Source organism: Cyprinus carpio, chromosome B20 (genome assembly GCF_018340385.1).
Source record: "Cyprinus carpio isolate SPL01 chromosome B20, ASM1834038v1, whole genome shotgun sequence".
Taxonomy (NCBI): domain Eukaryota; kingdom Metazoa; phylum Chordata; class Actinopteri; order Cypriniformes; family Cyprinidae; genus Cyprinus; species Cyprinus carpio.
In genome coordinates, this window is record NC_056616.1 from 8,857,882 (window position 1) to 8,881,665 (window position 23,784).

At 36.1% G+C, this 23,784-nt stretch overlaps 1 protein-coding gene across 3 annotated transcripts in view; it reads left to right on the plus strand.

Annotated features, from left to right (window-relative positions):
- The window catches only part of LOC109071888 (ras-specific guanine nucleotide-releasing factor RalGPS2-like), a 120,076-nt gene that overhangs the window by 95,518 nt on the left and 774 nt on the right, over positions 1 to 23,784 (plus strand). For 2 of the 3 annotated variants that reach the window (XM_042746346.1, XM_042746345.1), the window contains exons 10-21: positions 3,036 to 3,173; positions 3,253 to 3,343; positions 5,427 to 5,497; positions 5,762 to 5,903; positions 7,580 to 7,731; positions 7,823 to 7,877; positions 11,552 to 11,629; positions 14,769 to 14,874; positions 17,722 to 17,814; positions 19,717 to 19,822; positions 20,012 to 20,103; positions 21,205 to 23,784. The exon at positions 21,205 to 23,784 is cut by the window's right edge and continues 774 nt beyond it. In XM_042746346.1, coding sequence (XP_042602280.1) covers positions 3,036 to 3,173; positions 3,253 to 3,343; positions 5,427 to 5,497; positions 5,762 to 5,903; positions 7,580 to 7,731; positions 7,823 to 7,877; positions 11,552 to 11,629; positions 14,769 to 14,874; positions 17,722 to 17,814; positions 19,717 to 19,822; positions 20,012 to 20,103; positions 21,205 to 21,234 — 1,154 coding nt within the window. In that variant the 3' untranslated portion in view covers positions 21,235 to 23,784. The remainder of the gene's footprint in view (positions 1 to 3,035; positions 3,174 to 3,252; positions 3,344 to 5,426; positions 5,498 to 5,761; positions 5,904 to 7,579; positions 7,732 to 7,822; positions 7,878 to 11,551; positions 11,630 to 14,768; positions 14,875 to 17,721; positions 17,815 to 19,716; positions 19,823 to 20,011; positions 20,104 to 21,204) is intronic. The other variant, XM_042746347.1, reaches the window with a different exon arrangement.

Here is a 23,784-nt window from a genome sequence, read left to right on the forward strand (position 1 = left end):
CTCTGATGTAACGGGTGCTGAAATAGAGACAGAATAACTCGACCCCTTCTTAAATTTCACCTCCCATCCAATCTCTCATTCTTCAGGGAAGGAGGAGGAGGGGACAGCAAGCGGGGGAGAGGGATCTCTCTGAACTCAGGGAGAATAGGCTTGCGGTCTATGTGGAGACAGAGAGGACTGCTTTCGCTTAGAGCCCAGCAGCATGGGACTCCACCGTTCCTTCCTGTGGCCTCGCTTGAACGCACATGCTTTCAGCAGTCCTGAGAGGATGGCACAAGTTGAATAGATAATGGCTCTTCCCACGCATGCCTCTAAGGTGTTTGTTTAAAATGGAAGAAGGAAACTGAGGATCATTCGGACAGATTGTGGAGCATGTGTTTGAACAATCTTCCCAGTTACACCAGTATGTCCTTCCCTTGTTTTCTTGTGTAAATTTATGAATGTTTGTGTGTTTGGTTCTCATCTAATCTTTAGAAAGCTTGAGATCCTTATAGAGAGAGTTCACTCATCTGTGACTGACTGACTTCTGTGGAAGTCAAAGGGAAATTTTGAATCCACGCAGTGAAAGTCAATGGGGTCCAGTGTTTGTTTGTTTGGACCTCATTGACTTTCATCGCATGGTCAAAAACAGTTGAAATGTTCTTAAAAAATTGTTTTGAATGTCATATAGGTTTGGAACAACATAATGGTGATTAAATGATGACACAGTTTGTCTTTGGGTGAACTATCCCTTTAAGTACATTAAGGTTTCTTTATGTTAGTTTTGCATAGCTAAAGCAATAGAGGTCTATGGGGACGAGCCACTGAGCTGGAATAAATGTTAAAATAGGCATGGTTACAAAATGTAAACATATTACATGTGTTTACATGAGGCTAGTATGATAAAATCACTTTCTAACCTTGTCTATGTAACATTATATACAGTCTTTCAACTCCTGTCATGAGCATGTAATGACAGTGAACTCTTTTTCATATAATACAAGCTATTTTTCCAGAAAGAGACTGTTTATATAAAATCTACTAGCATGAATAATGACAGTAACACATTAAACAGAAGTTCATCCCAGAACAGTAGTTGTACTAAAAAAGGACCATTTATAAGTTTACAGGTTGAAAATATATGCTCCACATTTCTACTTTCAAGGCTTCTAGAACCCCTTGACTTTCATTGTAATTGCATTATTTTAAACACAATTTTTTATTTGTTGTTACAAACTAAGGGACAATTCAAACTTGTTTTCTGTAATTATTGCCTGCAAGGAAGAATTGATTATACTTTATGTAAACCATTTCATACAGAAATAAATGTTTCCTCCTCAGCTGCGTACATTTTTCCTCCCAGGTTGTTGGTTTGAGCTCTGGTCAGTTGTAGTAGTTTGGCGTCTGTGTTTTATGTTGAGTTAGTGTGTGTGGGGGGGTGGTCTGCAGAGGTGTTTAAATGGAAGTGTGATGCCTGAATGGCTCGACTTCACCCTATTAAATGAGGTGTTACAGAAATGGACAGACATCTCTTGTAAAGTAAAGATTTTCTCCCGTTTTGCTTTCCTACAATAATATTTAGCTTGCGTCTGAGCTTTGTCTGACATTCACAAAGCAGCCATCTCTCTTCAAGATCTCTTTCACTTTACACATTGCATTGATGATCAAATTACATACACTACTGTTCAAAAATTTGAGATCAGTAAGATTTTTGAAAGAAATTAATACTTTTATTCAGCAAGGATTCATTCAGTTTCTCAGAAGTGACAGAAAAGACATTCACACTGTTACAAAAGGTATCTGTTTAACATAAATGCAGTTCTTTTGAACCTTCTATTCTTTTATTATAATTTATAATTAGTTTTTTTGGTTGTAATTTATTTTTGATTTTGTGTACTTACATGTACTTATAGTGTACTTACAGTGTATTTATCTAAGAAAGTTCTGGTAATACAAGGTAACTACATGGGGTAGGGTTAGGTTTAGGGGTAGGTTCAGGGTTAGTATCTAGTTATTACATAGTTATTGTAATTACTATAATAAGTACATAGTATGTACATGAGGTACAGGACTGTAAAATAAAGTGCTACCGAATTTTTAATCAAATAAATATAGCCTTGGAGAACAAAAGATCGAGGGGAGAAAAAATCTTTCTAACCCCAACCTTTTGAACAGTAGTATATGTATAGTGGGTTGAATATGTATTCTTATTATTTAAATATTTATGTAAAATTTTTGGTTAGTCATGAGTATAATTGAGGAAATCTTCTGTTTAGATTTCGAGATCTTTGGCTGTCCATCACTTGACTGACTCCACCCACTACACTTTTAATTGAAGCTCTCAGTGTCCATCCACACTACAGCACAGTTTTCTGTGTTACTTATCTAATCATTCTGTCATCGTAAGTTATTGAGGGGTTCAGTCTGCTTTTATGTCAGTGTTGCTCTGCAGTAGGTCTGCTACTTTGTGTATGCTGCAGGCTGTCTGGCACAGGACTGTAATTATTATCTTAACCCTGATTTCCTGAGAGATGCACAGTAATGATAATTTAAACAGCGCTTACATTGCTCTCTCTTCCATTGTCTGTTTTAAATCAGTCTGGATTCTGGGATTGATTTGTCTCTAATTATTTTCTGAATCTTTCATTTGTCATGCCGCCATCCACATCGGTGGCTTGTGTACTGTTGTTTTTGATGATCATCACAGATGTGATGTTCTGATGTAATGTCTGTAACGGACCGGTGCTTGTTTGCAGTCCCCAAGCTTATATCCTTAATAGCATGCTGTCACAAACACATATCGTCAATATTCACACACTGTCAGTTATATGCTGCCAAATGTTTCTCCAGAAGCTGCATATATTTCTTCCTTATGCAGATACTTCCTGCACATAATGTTCCTCACTAATCCAAATATTTACTTGGTATAAAATAAGCACTCTGTAGACAGGCCAGAAAAAGCCTCTCATTCCACCTCCCAAATTCAGACAGACAAGAACAGAATTAGAACAAATGATTTCTGATAGGACTGATAGAACATTCTTGTGTATTTACAGGTATATATCTGTCTGATCTGACCTACATCGATTCGGCGTATCCCTCCACTGGCAGCATTCTGGAAAACGAACAGCGTTCCAACCTTATGAACAACATTCTGAGAATCATCTCAGACCTGCAGAGATCTGTTGAATATGGTGCGTATCACATTGCGTGTTTGTTTACTTCGGCAAATGAACAGAAGTAACAGTGAATTCATTTCTCCCTCTGTCTCAGATATCCCAGTATTGCCGCATGTCCGGAAGTATCTCAACTCTGTTCGCTACATTGAGGAGTTACAGAAGTTTGTGGAGGACGACAATTATAAGTGAGCAGGAGCTGCGTGTGTATTACATAATACACTACCAGTCAAAAGTTTGGAATAATTACAATTTTTAAAAAAAAAATATTTGGTGTGTAATACATTTTTGTTTAAGAGTGAATTGTTTGGAGTAGTTTTGATTTTCATGACTGAATTTTTTTGATGGAAATGCAGTAAAACCAATAATATTATGATTTAAATTTTTGAAGATGTTTTTATTTAATTATTATGTGCTTTATTTAATCCTAAAAGTGTCTAATGTGAGTTTGAATATCATTTTGCATGACATTTATAGCCATAGTGAAAGCAACAACAGATAGTTTGTCAGATCTTGAAAATAAATTAAAGCAAATGTACGTTAGAACTGCGAACTCAATGCGAACCAACAAGTATATTCCATAACAAAGATGGTATCTGTCACTCAGTATGTACATTTAATAATAGGGAAGTAACGATATCAAAATCTCACGATACAATATTATTGCGATATTTATTGCGGTATTTAAAAAGAAAAAAGGCAAATGAAGAATTTGGAAAAAATAAATATGTTGTACATTTTAAAGTTCAGATATTCTATCTAATGCACTTTGAGAGATCAAAATGAAGGTCCCATGTTCTTAACTAAGAAAATGTCAGAAAAAAAGTCAGTGAATTGACTTGTAGCAGAACTTTAAAGGGGATTCAACTTTTTATTTGTGACATACTGTCTCAGTCTAAATTAGAATATAATAATAATAATAATAAAAACAATGAGAAGAGTAGCCATAAATTGTAAAACAATCTCACTGTAAAATAAATGAAAATTAATATTTTATAGGTATATTATTTGCTTTACACTACGGTAGGAAAATTACAATACTTCTTTCCTAATTTCTACACTTGAATGAGATATTTTGAATTTGGACTGTGGTTACATTAAATTAATATTATATTGTTATTTTTTTCTTTTTTTGAGTATGGTAACCCATACTCGAAAATGGTGCTCTGCATTTAACCCATCCAAGTACACACACACAGCAGTGAGAAGTGAACACACCGTGAACACACACCCGGAGCAGTGGGCAGCTATATCCAGCACCCGGGGAGCAACTGGGGGTTCAGTGCCTTGCTCAAGGGCACTTCTGCGGTATTTAAAAAGAAAAAAGGCATGGGTATTGAGGGTGGAAGAGAGCGCTGTTCATTCACTCCCTCCCACTTACAACTCCTGCCAGCACCAAGACTCGAACCTGCGACCTTCTGGTTACAAGTCCAAATCTCTAACCATTAGGCCACAGCTGTGGACTGTGGTTACATTACCCATTTTAATTGCTAGCTGTCAGCAATTCATACTGCACTTTTAAGCTTTAATTTTGATGGAAACCCCAGTAGAGGTTTTTTTTTTAATTTTGAACTCCAGCTTCAGTGAAAACAGGCTTACAAAAACGAATCTCAGTACAAATCTAGTGAAATGCTGTAATCATCTGCAGTGAAAATAAAGACTAACTGGTGGCCGTTGCATTCCCAAACGCACGCTAAACTCACAGTTCACTGCATTCATTCACTGTGAATGGAGCCGTTGTGAGGCGCGGATCACACCGGATCACAAGCTGATCACATAAACAATGTGTGCGCTTCACTTTAAAACCACAGCCAAAACAGACTTGATTTTAGACTTTTGGTTTTATTTCAGTTAACATGTTATGCGCCAAAGCATGATGGCCCAAAACATATTTTAAAAACCTTTATTTTGCCAGTCAGACGTATTGTGTTGTATTCGTATTCGTCATGTGACCACTATAATATCAAGACGGTTTTAATATTTAGATATTTGATTGATTCTGTTGTGTCTGGTGTGGACACCCAAACTGTTTGTTGCTGGAATCTTTGTCACATCACGTGTAGTTAGGACACAGTGTAATAATATTTCACAATATTACTGTATAAATAAATAAATGCAGTATACTGTATAAAAATAAATGCAGCCTTGGTGAGTATAAGAGACTTCTTTAAAAATCTTAATTATTCCAAATTTCTGACCAGTAGTGTATGTTATATTTTTAGTGTAAGTGTTTTAGTTTGTAACCGAGACTCATGTTTGTATACGTATCAGGTTGTCCTTAAAGATCGAGCCACCAGCTACCAGCACACCTCGCACCACTGCCTCTAGAGAGGACCTCACAGGTGAGAAACGCATGCAGCCCACACACACTGACACTAACCAGGCATCATGCCATACATCTCTTCTGAGTTGTTATCCTAACCAGATGCAACCATGATGGGACAACATTTCGCCAGATGTTTGGATTTTATTTATGTTGCATCATGCTGGGTTTGTTCTGGCCACAGTGAAGTTCCATTGGTTCAGATTTTCCCTTCCCAAAGCTGAAGACCTTCAATGTCACACGTTCTTGTTAATGATTAGTGTTTACTGTTTTTGGGAAACAGGTCCAGACACATCTGCGTCACCGTTATGTGGTCGTCGTGGTAATGTTGCTGAAGGTGCCCTGCCTAAAGTCCCGCCGACGCCACCTTCACCCCGGAACCTCATCACCTACGGACACAGGAAGTGCCACAGCCTCGGCTACAAGTGCGTTCCTTTATGTGGTCGTGGTGATTACACTTTCAGTTTTGATCCTACTTTTTTTTTGTATCCTGTCCTCCATTCATTTGTATACATAATCTTTTGTTTTTTGTTTCTGTTTTATTTTGTTTAGTTTAGTGTCCTCCATTCATTTGTATACATCATTTAGTCTTTTTTTGTGTTTATTTTATTTGTTATTGTTGAGTTATTTTGCAAATGAAAACAAGGCATTCAGGAAAATACAGTCTTTCATCATGTTATTTACAAAAAATAATAATAATTGTGGAAACATTTGCCACTTAACATGAATAAGTAAAATATCACTTTAACTCACTTTAAATCACTTTAAAAATTTTATATATATATATATATATATATATACCAACAAAATATATATATATATATATATAGTATTTATAAATATCTCAAGTGATTTAAATATATATAATATTTCTATAAATCAACTTATTTCAATATAACTTATTTCAACAATATTTCATACTGATTAAAACCTTGATTTATTTAATTTTTTATTATGTTTTGTTTTTTTACTTTATTTTACTTAAACAGATCAAATTTATTTTAAAAATAAGGACTGTTGGAAATTTTTCTTTGCAAATAATCACAAATGATTGATTTTTTAAAAAGAAGTTAATTATTGAAAATTATTTTACTACAGTTTATTTAAAGGGGTCATATGGCAATGCAAAAAAAAACTAACAATATGAAGTAAAAATAACATTATTTTGTGTATTTTGTATTATGCAATGTGTTCATGGTTCCAAAAACACATTATTTTCCACATACTGTACATTATTGTTGCTCCTCTCTGCCCCTTGTTGGTTTTTACAAAGTTCATCGTTCTGAAGTGTGCTGTGATTGGCCGAATACCTCAAGCGCGTGACCGAAATGATATGCCCCTTACCATATTTGGAAACACATAGCGTCTCCACGACATAACGGCAGTGGCAACAAAAGTTACACCTTCTTTCTTTGCGTATACATTTGGGTGGTGTTATGCAAATCTTCCAACACAGTGACGTAGATTTGTTGGGGCCTGTTGGAATGAGGTATTTTAGAAAGGTGCGGTTTAGTCTTAACTTTTAGAAAGAATATCTCTTTGTGACTTTACAGATCTTATATATGCACGAACCGCTTGTAACACTCCAAAGAGGAAGGAATACATGAAATCGAGTCATATGAACCTTTAACATCAGTTGCAGAAAATTATGTCCAAATTAGGATGTTGTTTATTGTTAGTCAAAACGGTCAAGACCTGAGTTAGAATAGGCCAAAACTTACGTATCATACTTATGTACGATATTATTGGCAAGTGCCATTTATTTTCAGTGTTTTGTATGACACCTTAGCAGCAGCAGTACAATTTGGCATGCACTGAAATTTAGTTCTGTACTTCGCAGTCTAATTTTCATTTAGGCTACAAATCTGAATGACCTGTTTCTCATGTCTTTCACCTCACTGCTTTGCTAGCTTTGTTTCATTTGTACAATTCATAGAAACACTCTGTAGCATAAAGCAGAAACTCCCTGAAGAAGGATCTGCCTTGTAGGTTTTTTACAAGCTTTATATGTAATATTCTTCTGGTTTCTTGCCAGATTTGTTACTGTTGATCAAGAAAACATTTCAAACTTGACTTCATCTCTTTCCTGTGTGTGCCACAGTTTTATCCACAAAACGAACACAGTGGAGTTTAAAAGCGCCACGTTCCCCAACGCTGGATCCAGACACCTGCTGGACGACAGTGTGCTGGAAAGTCACACACCCACACGAGGGCAAGCGGAGAGCTCAACACTGTCTAGCGGCATTTCACTGGGTATAACGCACAAAAACACACACAAAGCTACTGGATCATGGACTGGATCGTTCTTTTTTATTAATGTAAATCATGATCTTATGATATTTAGGAAGCAGTGATGGGTCGGAGCTCAGTGAGGAGATGTCTTGGCCTGCCTTTGAGAGGTGAGTCTTCTAAAACATTCCCACTTGCAAACCCATGGATAGTTACATGTGCACATACATGACCACATGCTTGAGTACATATGAACACAGCATGTCATCATGGAACATGCTGGAATCTAACGCAACCCTTCCCGCTCCTCGCCAACCCTCTTGAACAGAGACTCTTCCAACGCTTCTCTTCATCATCATCATTAACTTAACACAGTCACTTTTCTCTAATACAGCTTTTGATTATTTGTTTAATCTGTAATTGACTGTTTATAACGCATTGACAATCTCAAGTGTGACATAAACCTGCTTTGAGACTCTAGTTCCCCATAATTAAACACCTGGGCTAAAACAAGCTTCAGCATGTGAATTTAAAAGGACCTTTGCACTAGAATGTGTGTTTTTTGGCAGAGAAGAGTGTGTTCTGTGACCCTCAGCTGCCTGTGCTTTCCTCTGACCGCAAATGATCATCATATTTCCTCATTAGTGCTCTTGTAGCTAATGAGATAAACTTCCTGTAACAGGAACAGAGTATGAGAGAGTCATTTGTGACGGCCGCTGCCTTCCATGCTGCATCAGGTGTACACAAATGCATCAGTGTACACTAAATGCATGTCAAAAAAAGCCCGCTTTTCTGTGTCCTTCTGTGTTCTAAAAAGGTAGTCTGTTTTATATAAAAAATAGGAATTTTATCAATTACAAATAATCATATTTTAATTAATCGTATATTAATTTGACCATTTTGAGATGATCAAAATTAGCCGTTAACCCTGCCAGTTTGACCAAGTAATAGGAGTGTCAATTCCAAAATCTGCTAATAGCCTTATTTAATGCGTAATGCACTATTTGATTTCTGTTTTTAAATATTTTTGAGAAAAAATATGGTATTAATTTAATTATATTTTTTAGGTCATTTTGTATATATTAATGGATAAGGCACAATTTTTGTTTTGAAATATCTGAGTTAAAAAATGTGTTTATTTATTTATTATAATATTTAGGGGTCAAGCACCGAAGGTGCATAGACACCTATTGTATCCATTGGCGTTCTTCTTCTTCTTCCGCTCTTGAGTCTATGACAGCCCGATTGCGGGAAAGTTTTGAAATTTGGCACACTGATAGAGGACAGTCAGAACAGTCACCATAGCAAATTTGGAGTCTCTAATTCAAACTCTCTAGCGCCACCGCTTGTCCAAAGTTTCACTCATGTTTATGCTAATAACTTTTGAACCGTAAGGCTCAGAGGGAGAAAAAAATTCCCCCTGAATCTTTGGCTTATGACAAAGTCCAAAAATTAAAAATCGTAAGGTTTAGTTTTTTCGCTATTTTAAATTGTTCAAAAAAAAAAAAAAAAAAAAGAATTGAACTTGTCCTAGACGGTTTGTCTGATTTTCACCAAAATTGGCTTAGAATCATCTTCAGACCATGCTGGCAAAAAGTTATGGAAAGTTGATTCATCAAACCGTTCTCGAATAATGCACAAACAAATTCTACTAAAAGCACACAAAAATGGATATGAGGCTAAATCTCTGCAACAGTTTGGCATATTGAGACCAAACTTGGTGCGTTTTATAACAAGCAAGTCCTGAGGCTACCTGCAGTGTTTCAGCGCAGTACAACCTTGTGGCCAGGAGATATGAAAATTTTTGCTTATAACTTCTGAATGGTTTGACCAAAAATCATGAAACCGGTCTCCATTTAGAATTTCGTCATAAAATGCTATAATTTACGAACGTGTTGACGTATCATTACGAAACTCGGTATGCATATTCAACACATGCCCTGAAGGTACTCAAAAAGTTTGGGGGCAAAAGTAATAATGACATTTCTAGAAATGCTAATAACTTTTGTTTACATTAGCCTATTGTAATGAGACAGATGTTGAAAGATTCCTTGGATCATGCAGAGAACATCAATAACAATTATGCCATAATTGGCTGGATTTCCTGTCCGGCATTTTGATTTATGTCGAAAATATACTTTTCCAAACCCTTCCTAGACCGTTGGTCCAATTTTCACCAAATTTTTCTTGGATCATCTTCAGATCATGCTGGCAAAAAGTTATGGATTTTGTGTTGATATACGAAATGGTTTTTGTTTAATGCATCAACGAATTTGCTGGAAAGATGACAAACTGAATCTGAGGCTGTATCTCTGCAAAGCTTTGACATATTTACACCAAACTTTGTTTGTGCCACCGTTACCTCACACTGACCTTGCCACATCATTTTTGGTAACAGTGCCATCTATTGGTCAAGAGTGATAAACCATTCATTAACCATTAATTATGAAATTTCCGAAAATATTAATAATTTTTGATTGCATTAGCCTATTATAATGAAATTGGTCTCAAAATATTCCTCGGGTCATGCCGACAACATATATAAAAAATTTTGCCATAGTGGGCCGAACTTCCGGTCTGCCATTTTGATTTATGTTGAAAACCTACTTTTTCGAACTCCTCCTCGACCGTTGGTCTGATTTTCACCAAAATCGAATCAGATCATCAACAGACATTGTGACAAAAAGTTATGGATTTCGTGCTGATAGACAAAACCGTTTTTGTATTTGAGGCATAATGCAGGATTATGTCTGAGGCTGTATCTCTGCAAAACTTTGACATATCGACACCAAACTTTGTGTGCCATTGTTACCTCACACAAAACACACCACATTGATTTGATAACCACGCCACCTATTGGTCAAAAGTGATAAGCCATTAAATCATATTATGATTTTTCAGCCATTTTGATTCAAATCATCCTAAACTTGCTTTAATTACTCATTGTTGCAGTTGGTCTGATACTCCATGCCATGCTTAGCTCCTCATTTTGCCTTTGGAGTGCTTGGCCCCTTAATCGATGCTTGCAGCTATATTTATCTCCTTTTTTTTGCTTTGGAGTTTTTTGGATGTTTGTAGATGTTTTTATTTTTTTTTATTATTTTTTTTTTTTTTTTTTTTTTTATTATATATTTATATTTAATATATTTTTACATGATATCTATATATTCCTCATATATATATATATATATATATATATACATACATACATATATTATTGTGAAATATTATTACAATTTTAAAACTTAAAGGTTTTATTATCCCTGTGATTCAAAGCTGAACAGCCATTACTCTGAACATAGCCTTCAGTGTCACATGATCCTTCAGAAAATATTGTAATACACATTTGGTGCTAAAGTCTTGTTATTAGAGATCTTTGGAAAAAAAAAAACAGTTCTTTAATATTTTTTAATGTATCTTTGATTCATTTTTTCAAGATTCTTTGATATTTTATTTTACTTATTTTTTTGTCATTTGTAACTAATGGGATATTGTACAGTCTGCCTGTCATTTTCGCAAAATATGCACTTGACGTCTTTGTAACTTTGTTTTTACTATAATAACTGGTTGACTCTATATTATGCAATGGTTATAATAAATATATTGACACTATATCGTTACTGACCACCCTGCTTTCTAGGTATTACATTAGTTATTAAAAACCTATATCGGCTGACCATGGCTCGTGTGCCAACCGTTTGTTTAGACATGTTAGCCAGAGTCTTTAGACCACAGAAGGAGACTAAGAAAAGTCCAGGCTGCAGAGCTCTAGCATGGCCTGTACTGTGTGTTATGTGTGAGGGCTGTGACTGACCACTGCCCCGCTATGACTGACACTCTACAGGACTCGATTCTACCACTCTCTGGGTCCCGTCAGCAGAGTGGGCCGCATTTCCTGCAGAGGAGCGCTCAGGCCCAGCAGGTAACTCAACAACCCTCCGACCCCCGCAGGGTCTCTCTCTGTCTGACTTACCCTGAACAACTGGGGAGCTATCGCCGTCACAGTGTGCAGAGTGTGTTTTCTTGCTGTGGAATCAGGTGGTGGGCTTTTCTGAATCAAATGTGTGATGTTGACTCTTATGCTGCAGTCCTGGCTTGTTGCAACTAATCAAAACCCGCAAAAGCCACTGAAGCATCTCTTGTGATTGCTCCTGCTTTCTGTCCTCCAAACACACACACGGCTCCTCTCACCACGATGCTTGCTGCAATGTTATAAAGAAACACATCATGGAAAAACTAAATGCTCCTCTTATGAAATAAGGGTTTGAACAACTAATGTTGATTTATTCCCTACAATACAGCCAGTTGGCGACATCCAGTGCCAAAAGCACCATCACTTTGAACAACCCTTTAGGTGTGGTTACATTTAGTGTTGCAATAGGCAATTTTGTGTGAGGGCGAAAGAATTCCTACGTGGATTTTGAATCATGTTTAATTAGTTGACCAACAGCTGTGCTTCTTACAGAGTTCACTAATGTGACCACACAACATTCTGATGTCAAACTAGGATTGTGTGAAAATTCACTATTTATTGGATTATCTAAATAAATAGTAAACTAGCCATCCTAAAGGAATAAGTCACCTAAAAATGAACATTTGCTGAAAATTCACACACCCTCAGCCAATCCTACAGTAGATGTAGATGAGTTTGTTTCTTCACTGGAGAAATTTAGCATTGCATCACTTGCTCACCAGTGAATGGGTGCCGTCAGAATGAGAGTCCAAACAGCTGATAAAACCATCATAATAATCTACAAGTAATCCACACGACTCCAGTCCATCAGTTATTGTATTGTGAAAAACTGTTCATAAGCAGTGTTAATTTTGACAGAAAATTAGGATTTAGTTTTAGTCTCTCTTTCTTTTGTTGTTTGAATAATATAAATGGGACAGACAACAGCAATGAAATTAGGCTGCTGTCCCTTTAAAAGCGAATGCACAGATGTAATATAGTGATGCACATCCGATATTTATCCAATATTAATATATGTGGTATAGTGATGAGCATTGTTCGGGCTTATCCAATATACTGTTTGGCTGATGATACACAGGGCAACTTTTTGAGCAATTTTGCCGGGCAACTTTTTTTCGAGCAGTGTTGCTTGGTGATAGATGTTACAAATACCTATCTTATGGATTACATTTCTTTTTTTTTATCAGCTATTTAGACTGTCATTCTGACGGCACCCATTCACTAAGTGAGCAATTGACGTAATGCTAAATTTCTCCAAATCTGTTCAGATGAAAAAACTTGAGTTGAGAAGTATGAGTATTTACATACCGCAGTAGAGGCAGATATAAAAGCTATGGGCTAAACTGCATCGCAGCCTTGCTTACCGCAACAGACAAAGCTAGTTATGACATTTTGATTAAATGCATGCACAGATGTGTCCATCAAACACAGCTCTTAGAGGCTTTTCACATTAGACGTGTTCTTGTGTTCAAAACCAACTCAATTGCAATTGTGAAACAATTGAACAGTGGTCTCGATGTTTTTTAAAAAGGTGCACTGAATGAACGGTTAAATGACTGAATAACTGCCAGATGTTCAACAAATAAATAGACTAAATAGCTATGACCTCAGATGCAGACCTGTAGATAATGTAAATAATAAAGAGAACATTGCTCACAGCAGACAATTTGAAGTCTGACAGTAATTGTCTTGAAATTTATTGTTGAATGTGGTAAATCTTATACACGAGCAGTGCTCGGATGGCCCCAGCGGTGCTTTAAAAAGGGTACATTTAATTTTAAGACTCAGCCTCTCAGACAGGGGTTTCACATGCTGAGAGTACTGCAAGTCAAAGCACAGCATGCTAAAAACCCTCGCAGAGAGCGATTCTGTGTGGCTAAATTTATCCATTTTAGAACACTGGTACCGGTATATTTAAAAAATAATAATAATAATAAAAAAATAAATAAAGCTTGTTCAGTGATGAAGAACATATGGTGCTCACATATGGTTAACAGATGACCACCCACTTTTGCATATCAACAGTTTTAATTTTTCGGTATTATGTAGTTCACATCTGGCTGGGTTACCCAATCATAAAATAGGTCATCTACATACAAAAGTCTTAAAGGTGCAGCAGCCAAAACAGGGTCTTTACAATATAAGAGAAAACAGAATTAAGAAAACCTTCACTAAGTGGACTTCACTAAGATGTTTATGAGAAGTATGCTGATATACAGTAATGTCAATGCTTTAAGTTTGACGGCGGGGTTTTTTAGATACTACTGTAAATGAAAATAAAGCAAAGCCAATGCAGTGAGACCGAACGACGAGATGGTAAAATAATCTTAAAGAATCTAAGGCTCTTGTTCTTTTATTTGTAGATTTAGAAGTAAATAATAGAGGATTGCTTTGTGGCCCTGAAATGTCTGTAGACAACATTTGTAGGCGGTGGAGTTGCTTTATTTCTGTACTTGTGAAAAGAGAATGCTATTGGCAGTATGCAGAAGCGGAGAAAAAAATAAGAGAAACTAAATAATAATAATACATGTAACAGAAGTAAACAAATAGTTCACCACAAAAGAAAGTCATGATTTATTCACCCTCATTTCAAATCTGTCACTTACCTTACTGATGAAAAAAAAAAAGAGTCATGCAGTAGAAAAAGATTGAAATTAAAGTTGATAATCAGTGAGAATCTACTTGGCAGGTTTATGAGAGTTCATAAATCAGTCACTATTTTGATATTTTTGATGAATCAGTTGATCCATTTCACTGTCTAAATTATTTGTCACAAATCAGAGTTCTTGGATTCATATCAATGACTTTATACATGTTTTGAATGACATGAGGTTGAATAAATGACGACATAATTTATTTTTAGGGCAAACTTATCCCCTTAAGATGGATATTAGTCAATATTACCTACTCTTATTTTCACAGTGCTCTCATTTGCTTTCTTTTTCTCTCAAACACTCTCACTTTCTTCACGTCATAACTCTGGGGTGGGGTTTTAAAATATATTCCCTTGATCTGTAAGTTTCTGTCTGTCTTTTTTAAAAAGTGTTACATGTCCCCGTGTGTCAGTTAAGCCTGTGTGTGTGTGTAGCTCTGCAGAGTCGGAGGAGCTGGCGGTGCATCTGTACCCAGGAGCCGTCACCGTTCAGGGGGTCTTACGCAGGAAAACAGTCCTCAAGGAAGGCAAGAAACCCACGGTGAGAACACCACTGGTGCAACTCTGCATCTGTCTCCTGTCCATAAACTCTCCCTGTGATCTCAATCATTTTCTTTTCTGTTATTTTCCAAAATGGTGCCAAATGCAAATAATAAAATGTAACTAGGCACAATGCATTGTTAGCAAACCGAAATAAAGAAGGCCATTTTCTTTAAAAAAAAAAAAAAGAAAAGAAAAAGAAATATAAGATGAAAAAGTGTTTCCATATGTATATTTATTGTTGAAAACAAAACCTGTGTATCCAGTAAAACTCTATTTTTATACATGTTCATCTGACACTTGGCACAATGTTACACAATATTACAGTTTTTATAGTTATGTTAAATTATGTTATATTTAGTGCCGTCAGTCAATTAAAAAAAAATAATAATAACTATTGAATCACATTTTTTTCTGAGATTAATTGCGATTAATTTCACCTAACATTAAAGTTTTTAAACATACTTTTATACTGCAATAATTTCACATTCAGAATTCAAATTAATGTAGAAACAACATGAAGACAGTATATTTTTTAATATTTGTTTAATGGTAGCTTTTTTACGACTGAAGGCACGCATCACTGATACCAATACTACTGATGTCTCTAGGAAACTGCTATTTTTTTCCTAACATTTAACCTTTGACTAGTCATTCAGCATTACTAATGTTAATATTAATATAATTGAGAGCTATCAATTTTAATATTTATTAGACTTTAAAAAATAACAACTAAATTAAGTGAACTTAAAACAATGTTTACATAAGCTCTTTATAATAAATGTCATTTTTAGTTACCTGTGCCCTTCATCAAGTAGGAAATATACAGAAATGTAATAAAATGATCAAACACTAAATTCTAAATTAAATATGAATTGATTTTCAAAGCTACAAAGTTTATTGAGTTCCTCTTTTTTTTTTTTTTTTTTTTTTTTTTTTTTTTTAACAGACATCACAGCATCTGCATTATTAGGTTATTTGGCTGCTATTACTTTAAGAGCTGCCGCTACAGAATGTAATGCGGATCTGACACACATGCTCAGTTTCATTCGCGCTTTAATTTGAAGTGATACAGCGTACAGCTTGCGCCGCCATATTTCTGCGTGCGATTGAAGAGCACACACTACGAACACAGTATAACGGCTGACAGGAGACTGTGTTACGGCTGTGTTTTACTGACATATGGCCTGACAACATCTCATCTAAGCACAGTTCACTGTTGTTCTAATGATGCTCCTCGTCAACTGTACCATTCCCGCTCGTTTGACTCAGGCCTGAGGCGAAGCTGGAACATCTCGTTTGATGTGGTCGTAAAGATGTTCTGCGTCTAAATAAACATAATTCTTGTCAAGAAAACAGAGACCGAAGCAGCAGTTGTGAGTGGGGTGAACAACCCTAGCTCCACCTCTGCGTTAAATATTTTTTAACGCCATTAAACTGGAATAATTAATCACCTGCGTTAACGCGCTAATTTTCGCAGCACTAATTATATTATATTACTGTTGTTTGCTCACATTTTAAATAAAAATGTAACACTTTTTAAAATTTAGCATGGATAGTTTAATTTATTTGATTTAAAAAAAAATAGTATAAACAGTAATATTGTGAAATACTATTACAATTTGAAATTACTGTTTTATATTTAAATATATTTTAAAATGTGATGTATTTTTTGTGATGCAAAGCTGAATTTTCATCATCATTACGTCAGTCTTCAGTGTCACGTGATCCTTCAGAAATCATTCAAATATGCTGATTTGTTGCACAATAAACATTTCTTTTTTATATAAACTGCTTGATATTTTTGGGGAATCCATGATACTTTTTTCTTGATTATTTGATGAAGAGACAGTTCAAAAGAACATAATTTATTTGAAATAGAAATTTTTTTTGTAACATCATAAATGTTCTTACTGATTCCAAACTTTTAGGCTGTAGAGTATATTGCTTGATTTTCCTTTTTTTTACATGAAAATTTGGTTCTGTAGGGTCACTACTTGATGTCCAGTGTAAAATCCAAACCAGTTGGGATCGAGCGTGTTTCTCTGTCTGCACTCCTCCATCTCTATCGTTACGTCTGTTATCATAATCTGCACTTTCATCTTTAGCTCTACAGTCTCTCTTAACTGTCAGTCATTTCTCCATTAGCCCCATCAAACCCTGCGGTTTCCTCAGAGAGGAGTGTGTGAAGGGAGCCAAGGCAGTAAAAGATACTGCGTAGAAGTCCAGTAATGGGAGCTGAGAGGCCACTTAAGACCCACATCTCCTACACATATTTGATCTGCTACTAAATCTGCCGATCTCTGTCTTACTAGACATGCACGTACATACACTGGATAACTACATGTTTGTACAGTTTTGGCTCTGTTTTCTTGCATAAGCGTATAATTAAGTGAGTGTATCATTTGGTTAATCTTGATCGATATGTTGAGATTTCTTCTTGGCCTTCTGTTTTATTTTATGCTTGCTCAGGAAATGTGTCTCACACACAAGCTTGACATATTATGCTTAGCTGACATTGTGGGGATTTTGTCCTTATGAAAGAACGTTTTCTGTTTCAACCATGAAAATAAAACACACTCATAGGCTTCCTATGAAACTACGTGTGAAGTGGTGTTTGTGGTAGTCGTCTGAAATTAAAAATGCGACTGTTGCACATTTAAATCAGTGTATCTTTAATTATTGCTTGTCTAATTTAACCAAGTTGAGTGGCTGATAATTGTTTATGGTCAATATATTTACTTCTCTGCACTGCTTCTGAGAAAACTGCTCTGATGTGGGTATGTGCACTTCAGTGTTTGGATGTTCAATGTTTTGTCTCTCTTGGTTTTTCTTGTATTGTCTGTAGGTGGCAGCGTGGACTAAGTATTGGGTGGCTCTTTGTGGCACTCAGCTTTACTATTATACTGCCAAGTCCCTCAAGGCCACAGAGAGGAAGCATGTGAGTCTCTCCACACTATTACAGATACCAACACACAGTGGTCTCACAAACCATATTGTCGCTTATTCTGGCAAAAAAAAAACCATACCATAAGACCAAAAGTTTAGGCCTATTTAGGACTATTAAGATTTACACTTTTATGACTAAGCAATTGTTATTATAACTTTAAAGAAATTAACTTTTAGTCTAATGTGATTTTTGATTGTAATTAATATAATAACTATTATTATTATTATTATTAGATTAAAAATGATTTTAAAATAAATATAGACTACCCTTCAAAACTGTTTCAGTTAGGCAAGATATTTAATGTTTTTGAAAGAAGTTTCATGCTCATCAAGGCTGCATTTATTTAAAAAAAATGCAGTAAAAACTGTAATATTGTGAAATGTTATTACAATTTAAAATAACGGTTTTCTTTTTGAATATATTTTAAAACGTAATTTATTCCTTTGATGCAAAGCTGAATTTTCAGCTTCATTACTTCAGTCTTCAGTGTCACATGATCCTTCAGAAACCATCATAATATTTGTATTTGATGAAAAAAAAATATATATTATCATTAATGTTAAAAACAGTTGTGCTGCTTAATATTTTTTGTGGAAACCGTGATACATTTTTTTTATTTGATCAATAGAAAGTTCAAATGAACAGCATTAGTTTTAAATACTAACATTTTTAAATATTTATTAATGTATTTATTGTCACACTTGATCAATTTAATGTCCCTACTAAATAAAAAATAAATATTTTTTCTAACTTTCTTTTAAGAAAAAAAAAATTGCACTACTTTTTCAAACCTTTTTTACAGTCAATTCTATGTAATACAGAAAAAAAAAAGAAAAAAAAAAATCGGAGAATCAATATTATTTATAAATGTGGTTACAGTGTACAATGTAAAAAGTGGTGTTCTAACATAAATCTTTTCTTAGTCCCACTTTTTGACTACTAAAAACCCGAGCACCCTCATTCCCACGCTTCATAGTGGTTCGTCTGTGAGATTTGAACTGGCTGATTTTTAGAGTACAGTATGTTTGTACAGTCCACGGGTGGTCCATCTGAAGCTGATGAAATGATGACACTCATCACGTGAGAGGAAGAGAGCGTCACTGTGTCCTGCAGCCCGATGCGTCATCACATAATCACTTCAGTATGACGCTGATGGGAGACTGCTCATTCTGATACCATATAGCAGGAGAGTTTGGGAGAGACAGGGATCCTGTGAGCCAGGAACTGTTACACTGAACGGACTCAGACAGAAAGCATGCTGGATGGCTGATTAATCAGGCTTCAGTGCTGGAGGAGGGCAGCTGTTTGCAGTCATTGGACAATGAGATGGATGACATCATCAGCTATCATACATTATCAGTGTTAATGAGACGCACATGTCACTATCCAATACACATACGCTAACAGATGTTTATACAGACACAGCTACTAGCTTACACTGATACTTGTGATACACGTGTGTTCAAGATTGTGCACAAGAATGAAGCCAAGCTATATGTGTATATATTTATATTAAAACGGTTAAATTGATAGAATCTTGATTAAATAGATCTTGAATCTTGATGTTCGTTTTTCAAATAAATTAGTTTAATAATAATAATAATAACAAAAGGAAGTAGTAGTAATAATAATAATACGTTTTTTATATAAATATATTTCTTTAAAAACTTTTAATGCCATTTGATGTAATAAATAATTAAATGGTTATATTTTTGACTGCAGTGTTAAGTTTTAATACAAATAATAATAACAGTATTTCAAATTAATTAAATTAATTTCTGTACAAATTGCAATGCTATTAATATAATTTTTAATTAAAATGTTTATATTGAATTTAAAAATAATAATAATAATTCTAAAAGCATTTTAATATTTTGACTGTATTTTTCACAGTTCAAGTCTACTGCCAGCAAAAGTGTTTCTGTTTTGGGCTTAATGGCCATGATGGCAGACGACCCGGAGCATCCCGACGTCTTCCTGCTGACTGACTCTGAGCATGGTGAGACAGCCAATCACAAGCCTTGTACTCGGACAGTAACCAATCACAAGTTTTGATCAAAGAGACATGACCTATCACTGAAAAAAAGCATGCTACACAACATCTGTTCAGTCGATAGTCGAATGAGAATTAGTGTATGATAATATGCAAATTTCTGCAATTATTCTTTTTGTGTGTGTGTGCCATCAGGAAACTCGTATAAGTTCCAGGCAGGGAACAGAATGAATGCTCTGCTGTGGTTCAAACACTTGAGTGCAGCTTGTCAAAGCAACAGGCAACAGGTGAGTGTGTGTTTTGATTTATTCAGCTCAGAGAGTTTTTATCTCACAGTGTTCTTTGTAGGGAAAATGCACCATATAAACCATTCAGTGCCCTTTGGTGTGCACTTAATGTTCAGAGCGTTTCCATGCGAAGGCTGCATTTCTAAGCTAAACTGTAGATGTTAATTGCTCCTCGGGAGATGCTATTATGTTGAAATCCTTTGGGTTCAATAAATGTGGGAACATTTTGCTCTAACCTTCTGGTTTGAAGCTGCAAATCACTGACTGTTTTAGTGGGATCTATTAAATTAAAAGCATTTCACGTAATGGCGTTTCGAAACCTCTTGTTTCCAAGTACATGGGTCAGACTGACCTACAAAACCATGTTCCATCAGCAGGTGTTTACTGTAGGTCTTCATTAAACTGAGCAATGACACTGCCCTCTAGTGCTTGATTTTTACTAGACACTTCCTTCAAGTGCAGTGTTGGAGAAGCTAGTTTGAAATGAGCTATTCGTTATTTGCAACTAGTCAAGCTACTCTTTTATAAAAAGATGTTAACTACATTGCAAGCAAGAACTATGGGAATTATTATTATGGCTTTTTAAATATGAGCCTAAAGCAAAAGACGTGACGTGTGACCAAGTATGGCGACTCATACTCTGAATTCGTGCTCTGCATTTAATCCATCCTAGTGCACACACACACACCCGGCGCAGTGGGCACCCGGGGAGCAGTTGGGGGTTCGGTGCCTTGCTCAAGGGTCTCACCTCAGTCGTGGTATTGAGGGTGGAAGAGAGCGCTGGACATTCACTCCCCCCACCTACAATCCCTGCAAGACCTGAAATATTATATGTATAGATTTGATACATTTGCAGAAACTAGTTGGTGCATATTTTGATTGCACTCAAACACTTATCATTAATTATATCATTCATTATAATTTATTTCAAGTCCTTGGATTTTTGCTGGGATAGACATTTAATAATAGGACCTCATGGAACTTTCTCCAAAGTATTCAACTAGAATAGAATAGCCCGGTAAATATCAGTACAGGATCTTGTGAAATCATACATATCACTTTCAGATTCTCTCATTGTCACTTTCTCTTTTTCCATTTCAGGTCCCAGCGAATCTAATGTCTTTCGAATGAGTGAGACCAGGGCCAATCAAACACATGGAGAGCTCATGAGCGGCTGCTGGATGACAGGAGAGCAGAGGAAAATGAAGGAGGAGAGGCCAGAGATGAATAAAAGAACAAATGACTCGTGTTTTGTGTTGCGTGTTGGAGCTTTTCCACTGCCATCACCCAGCCTGAACCCCACAGCAAACTCCTCGAGCACCACTGCCTTAACAAGCAGAGTGTGTGTGTGTGTGTGTGTGTGTGTCTGTGAAAGAGAGATTGATGCAATGCCCCCAGCAGCAATGGTGTCCCCTCCACTGGTTTGACCTGAAAGGACCCGATTCCTTTTTACATTTTATTTACACTTTCTGCATCTTCCACCTGATTCCCAGCAAGCGAGGAATTCTTCTTGGGCTCTTCTTGAAGGACTCTTCATGGACCTCTGGAGTTTGTTTACACCTTCTTTATCTTGTTTGTTGCTTGAGTTTTATGGTTGTAAATCTAATCACACTAAACCCACCCAGAAACTCTCCAGCGCTGCACAAGACGTTGATTGCGTCTTCACACACTTGAGTTATGCAATGCAAGCATGACACAAGATTTACCGCAAACAGGTTCAGCTGCAGCAAATGGAAGTCCCTCATTAATTAAAACCAGAAAGGGCTCCGATACTCGACGAATTCCAGATGCAGAGAAACTCTTTATCTTCTGAACGTTTCTATTCGACTTCTGTGCTCTTTTATGGATTCTCCAACCTTCTTTTTAGCTCATATCAACACGAACGCACACACAAACGTGTTTGTTTTGCTTGAAGGCACCCAAGATGTTCAAAACCAGGGTGTGTAGGAAGAAAAGACTGAGAATGGAAGAGCTCATCAAGCAGGAACAACAAGATGTTTGAAGCCACTCCTTTATGGTAAGACGCGTACAGCTTCAAAACATCTGCAATAAGCACACCGGTTTACACAGGTTCAGTCAAACAGTAAAAGATTAGTTTGTTTGCGCTCTCTGAGTTCTCAATGAGGACACACCTACATAAACACACTTTTCAAGCTGTGAATGTTAGTGGGCGCAGACGTCAGTTGGTTTACATCCTCAAACTTGTATTTAGTCCCACTGTATTTAGGTTTTTTTTCCCATACCAATGGTTTTCCAATGGAATCGTGTGAATGGTGGGAAGCGGAGCAGGGGAAAAGGCACTGCTTGTGTTTTCTTTGCATCACTGCTATTTTTATGTCTTTTGCTTTAATGTGGTTTTATTTTATTATTAGATTTCAGTATTACTGGGATAGTTGCACTTGTCTAGACTATTTTAATTGTCTGTTACATTAACATGTTATGTATGATTTTGTCTTTTGCATTTTGAAAGTAACGCCATCTCGACTTGGCTTTAGTGGGATGTTTTCTTCTCGTTGAGCCATAAAAGTTCAACAAAACAGCTGTATCTGTTTCTATTGGGAACAAGAGATGTTAGTTCTGAGCTTAACCAACGACGATTAGCGTTCTGAGGCGTAACGGAGCAGGATGTCTTTTAAGACGATGGATTAGATGGGTCTGTCTTTATCTTTCAATTTCACTACATCCTCCTTTTCTTCTGTATTTCTGTACTCAGCTCTACTGTTTCCAGTTGTGTGGAACGTCAAAGTCTTTAAATTTTTTTTTATAAATGGGAAGATCTTGGGTAATAAAGGACGTGCTTGGATGATGATTGCAGGAAACTTCTTCCAGAGTGTCGAAGTGCTGTGGCGTTTTTATTTGACCAACAATAATGAACTAAATTGACATGAATATACTGTAATGGAGGAGTTGGCAACTGGTTTATACTTGGCCTAACTTCAATAACAAGTTATCACCATTCCCTTTGTGGTGTTTTTGTGTGGAATTTGAGTGGAGATGATTGGATGCTGAGGTCATGGATGGGAAACTGGCCATCTTGCATTGCTTTTCTTCTTAAAACAATATTTTTGTAAGGTATCTTTAATCTAAAAGGGAGGATTTTATAGGAAATGGGGGCGTCCATCACAGCTAATACTGAGACATTGGAGAAATGCTGGTTGTGACAGGTTAGCTGATCTGGAGTAGTTTTTGTTTACTTTCGTTTGTATTGTTTTGAGCCTTTAATATCAGGTATTAGCACTTTGGGTTGTAAAAAAAAAAAGCGATCTGAAGCTCTGCCACATACAAGATGAGGGGAAAAAAAGCTATGAGAGTCAATCAGCAAAATGAGACACTCGAAAAACACTGTCGACAAAGTGTTTACATGTTAAATGAACATGAGTGTTATTTTGGTTCAAGCTGTGAAAGTCCCGTGAGGCTGGATTGTCGTTTTGGAGCTGTTGTGAAAGCACAGGCAGAGATCTTGACCAACCACATGAACTTGGCACCAATAATTAAAGGAGAAAGTTGTTGAAATGGGAATTTTTCTTAATAAACGCAGGGGAACATCACGCCAGACATTTTACTGAAATGAGTTATGCGTCTTGTCAAGTCTCCAGCCTTTTCCGTCAGAGACTTGGACCAAAGTTAATTATGATGCTGTTGGTTCTGTGGCAGTTTCTAGGTTTATTTCTCTAAAACGTT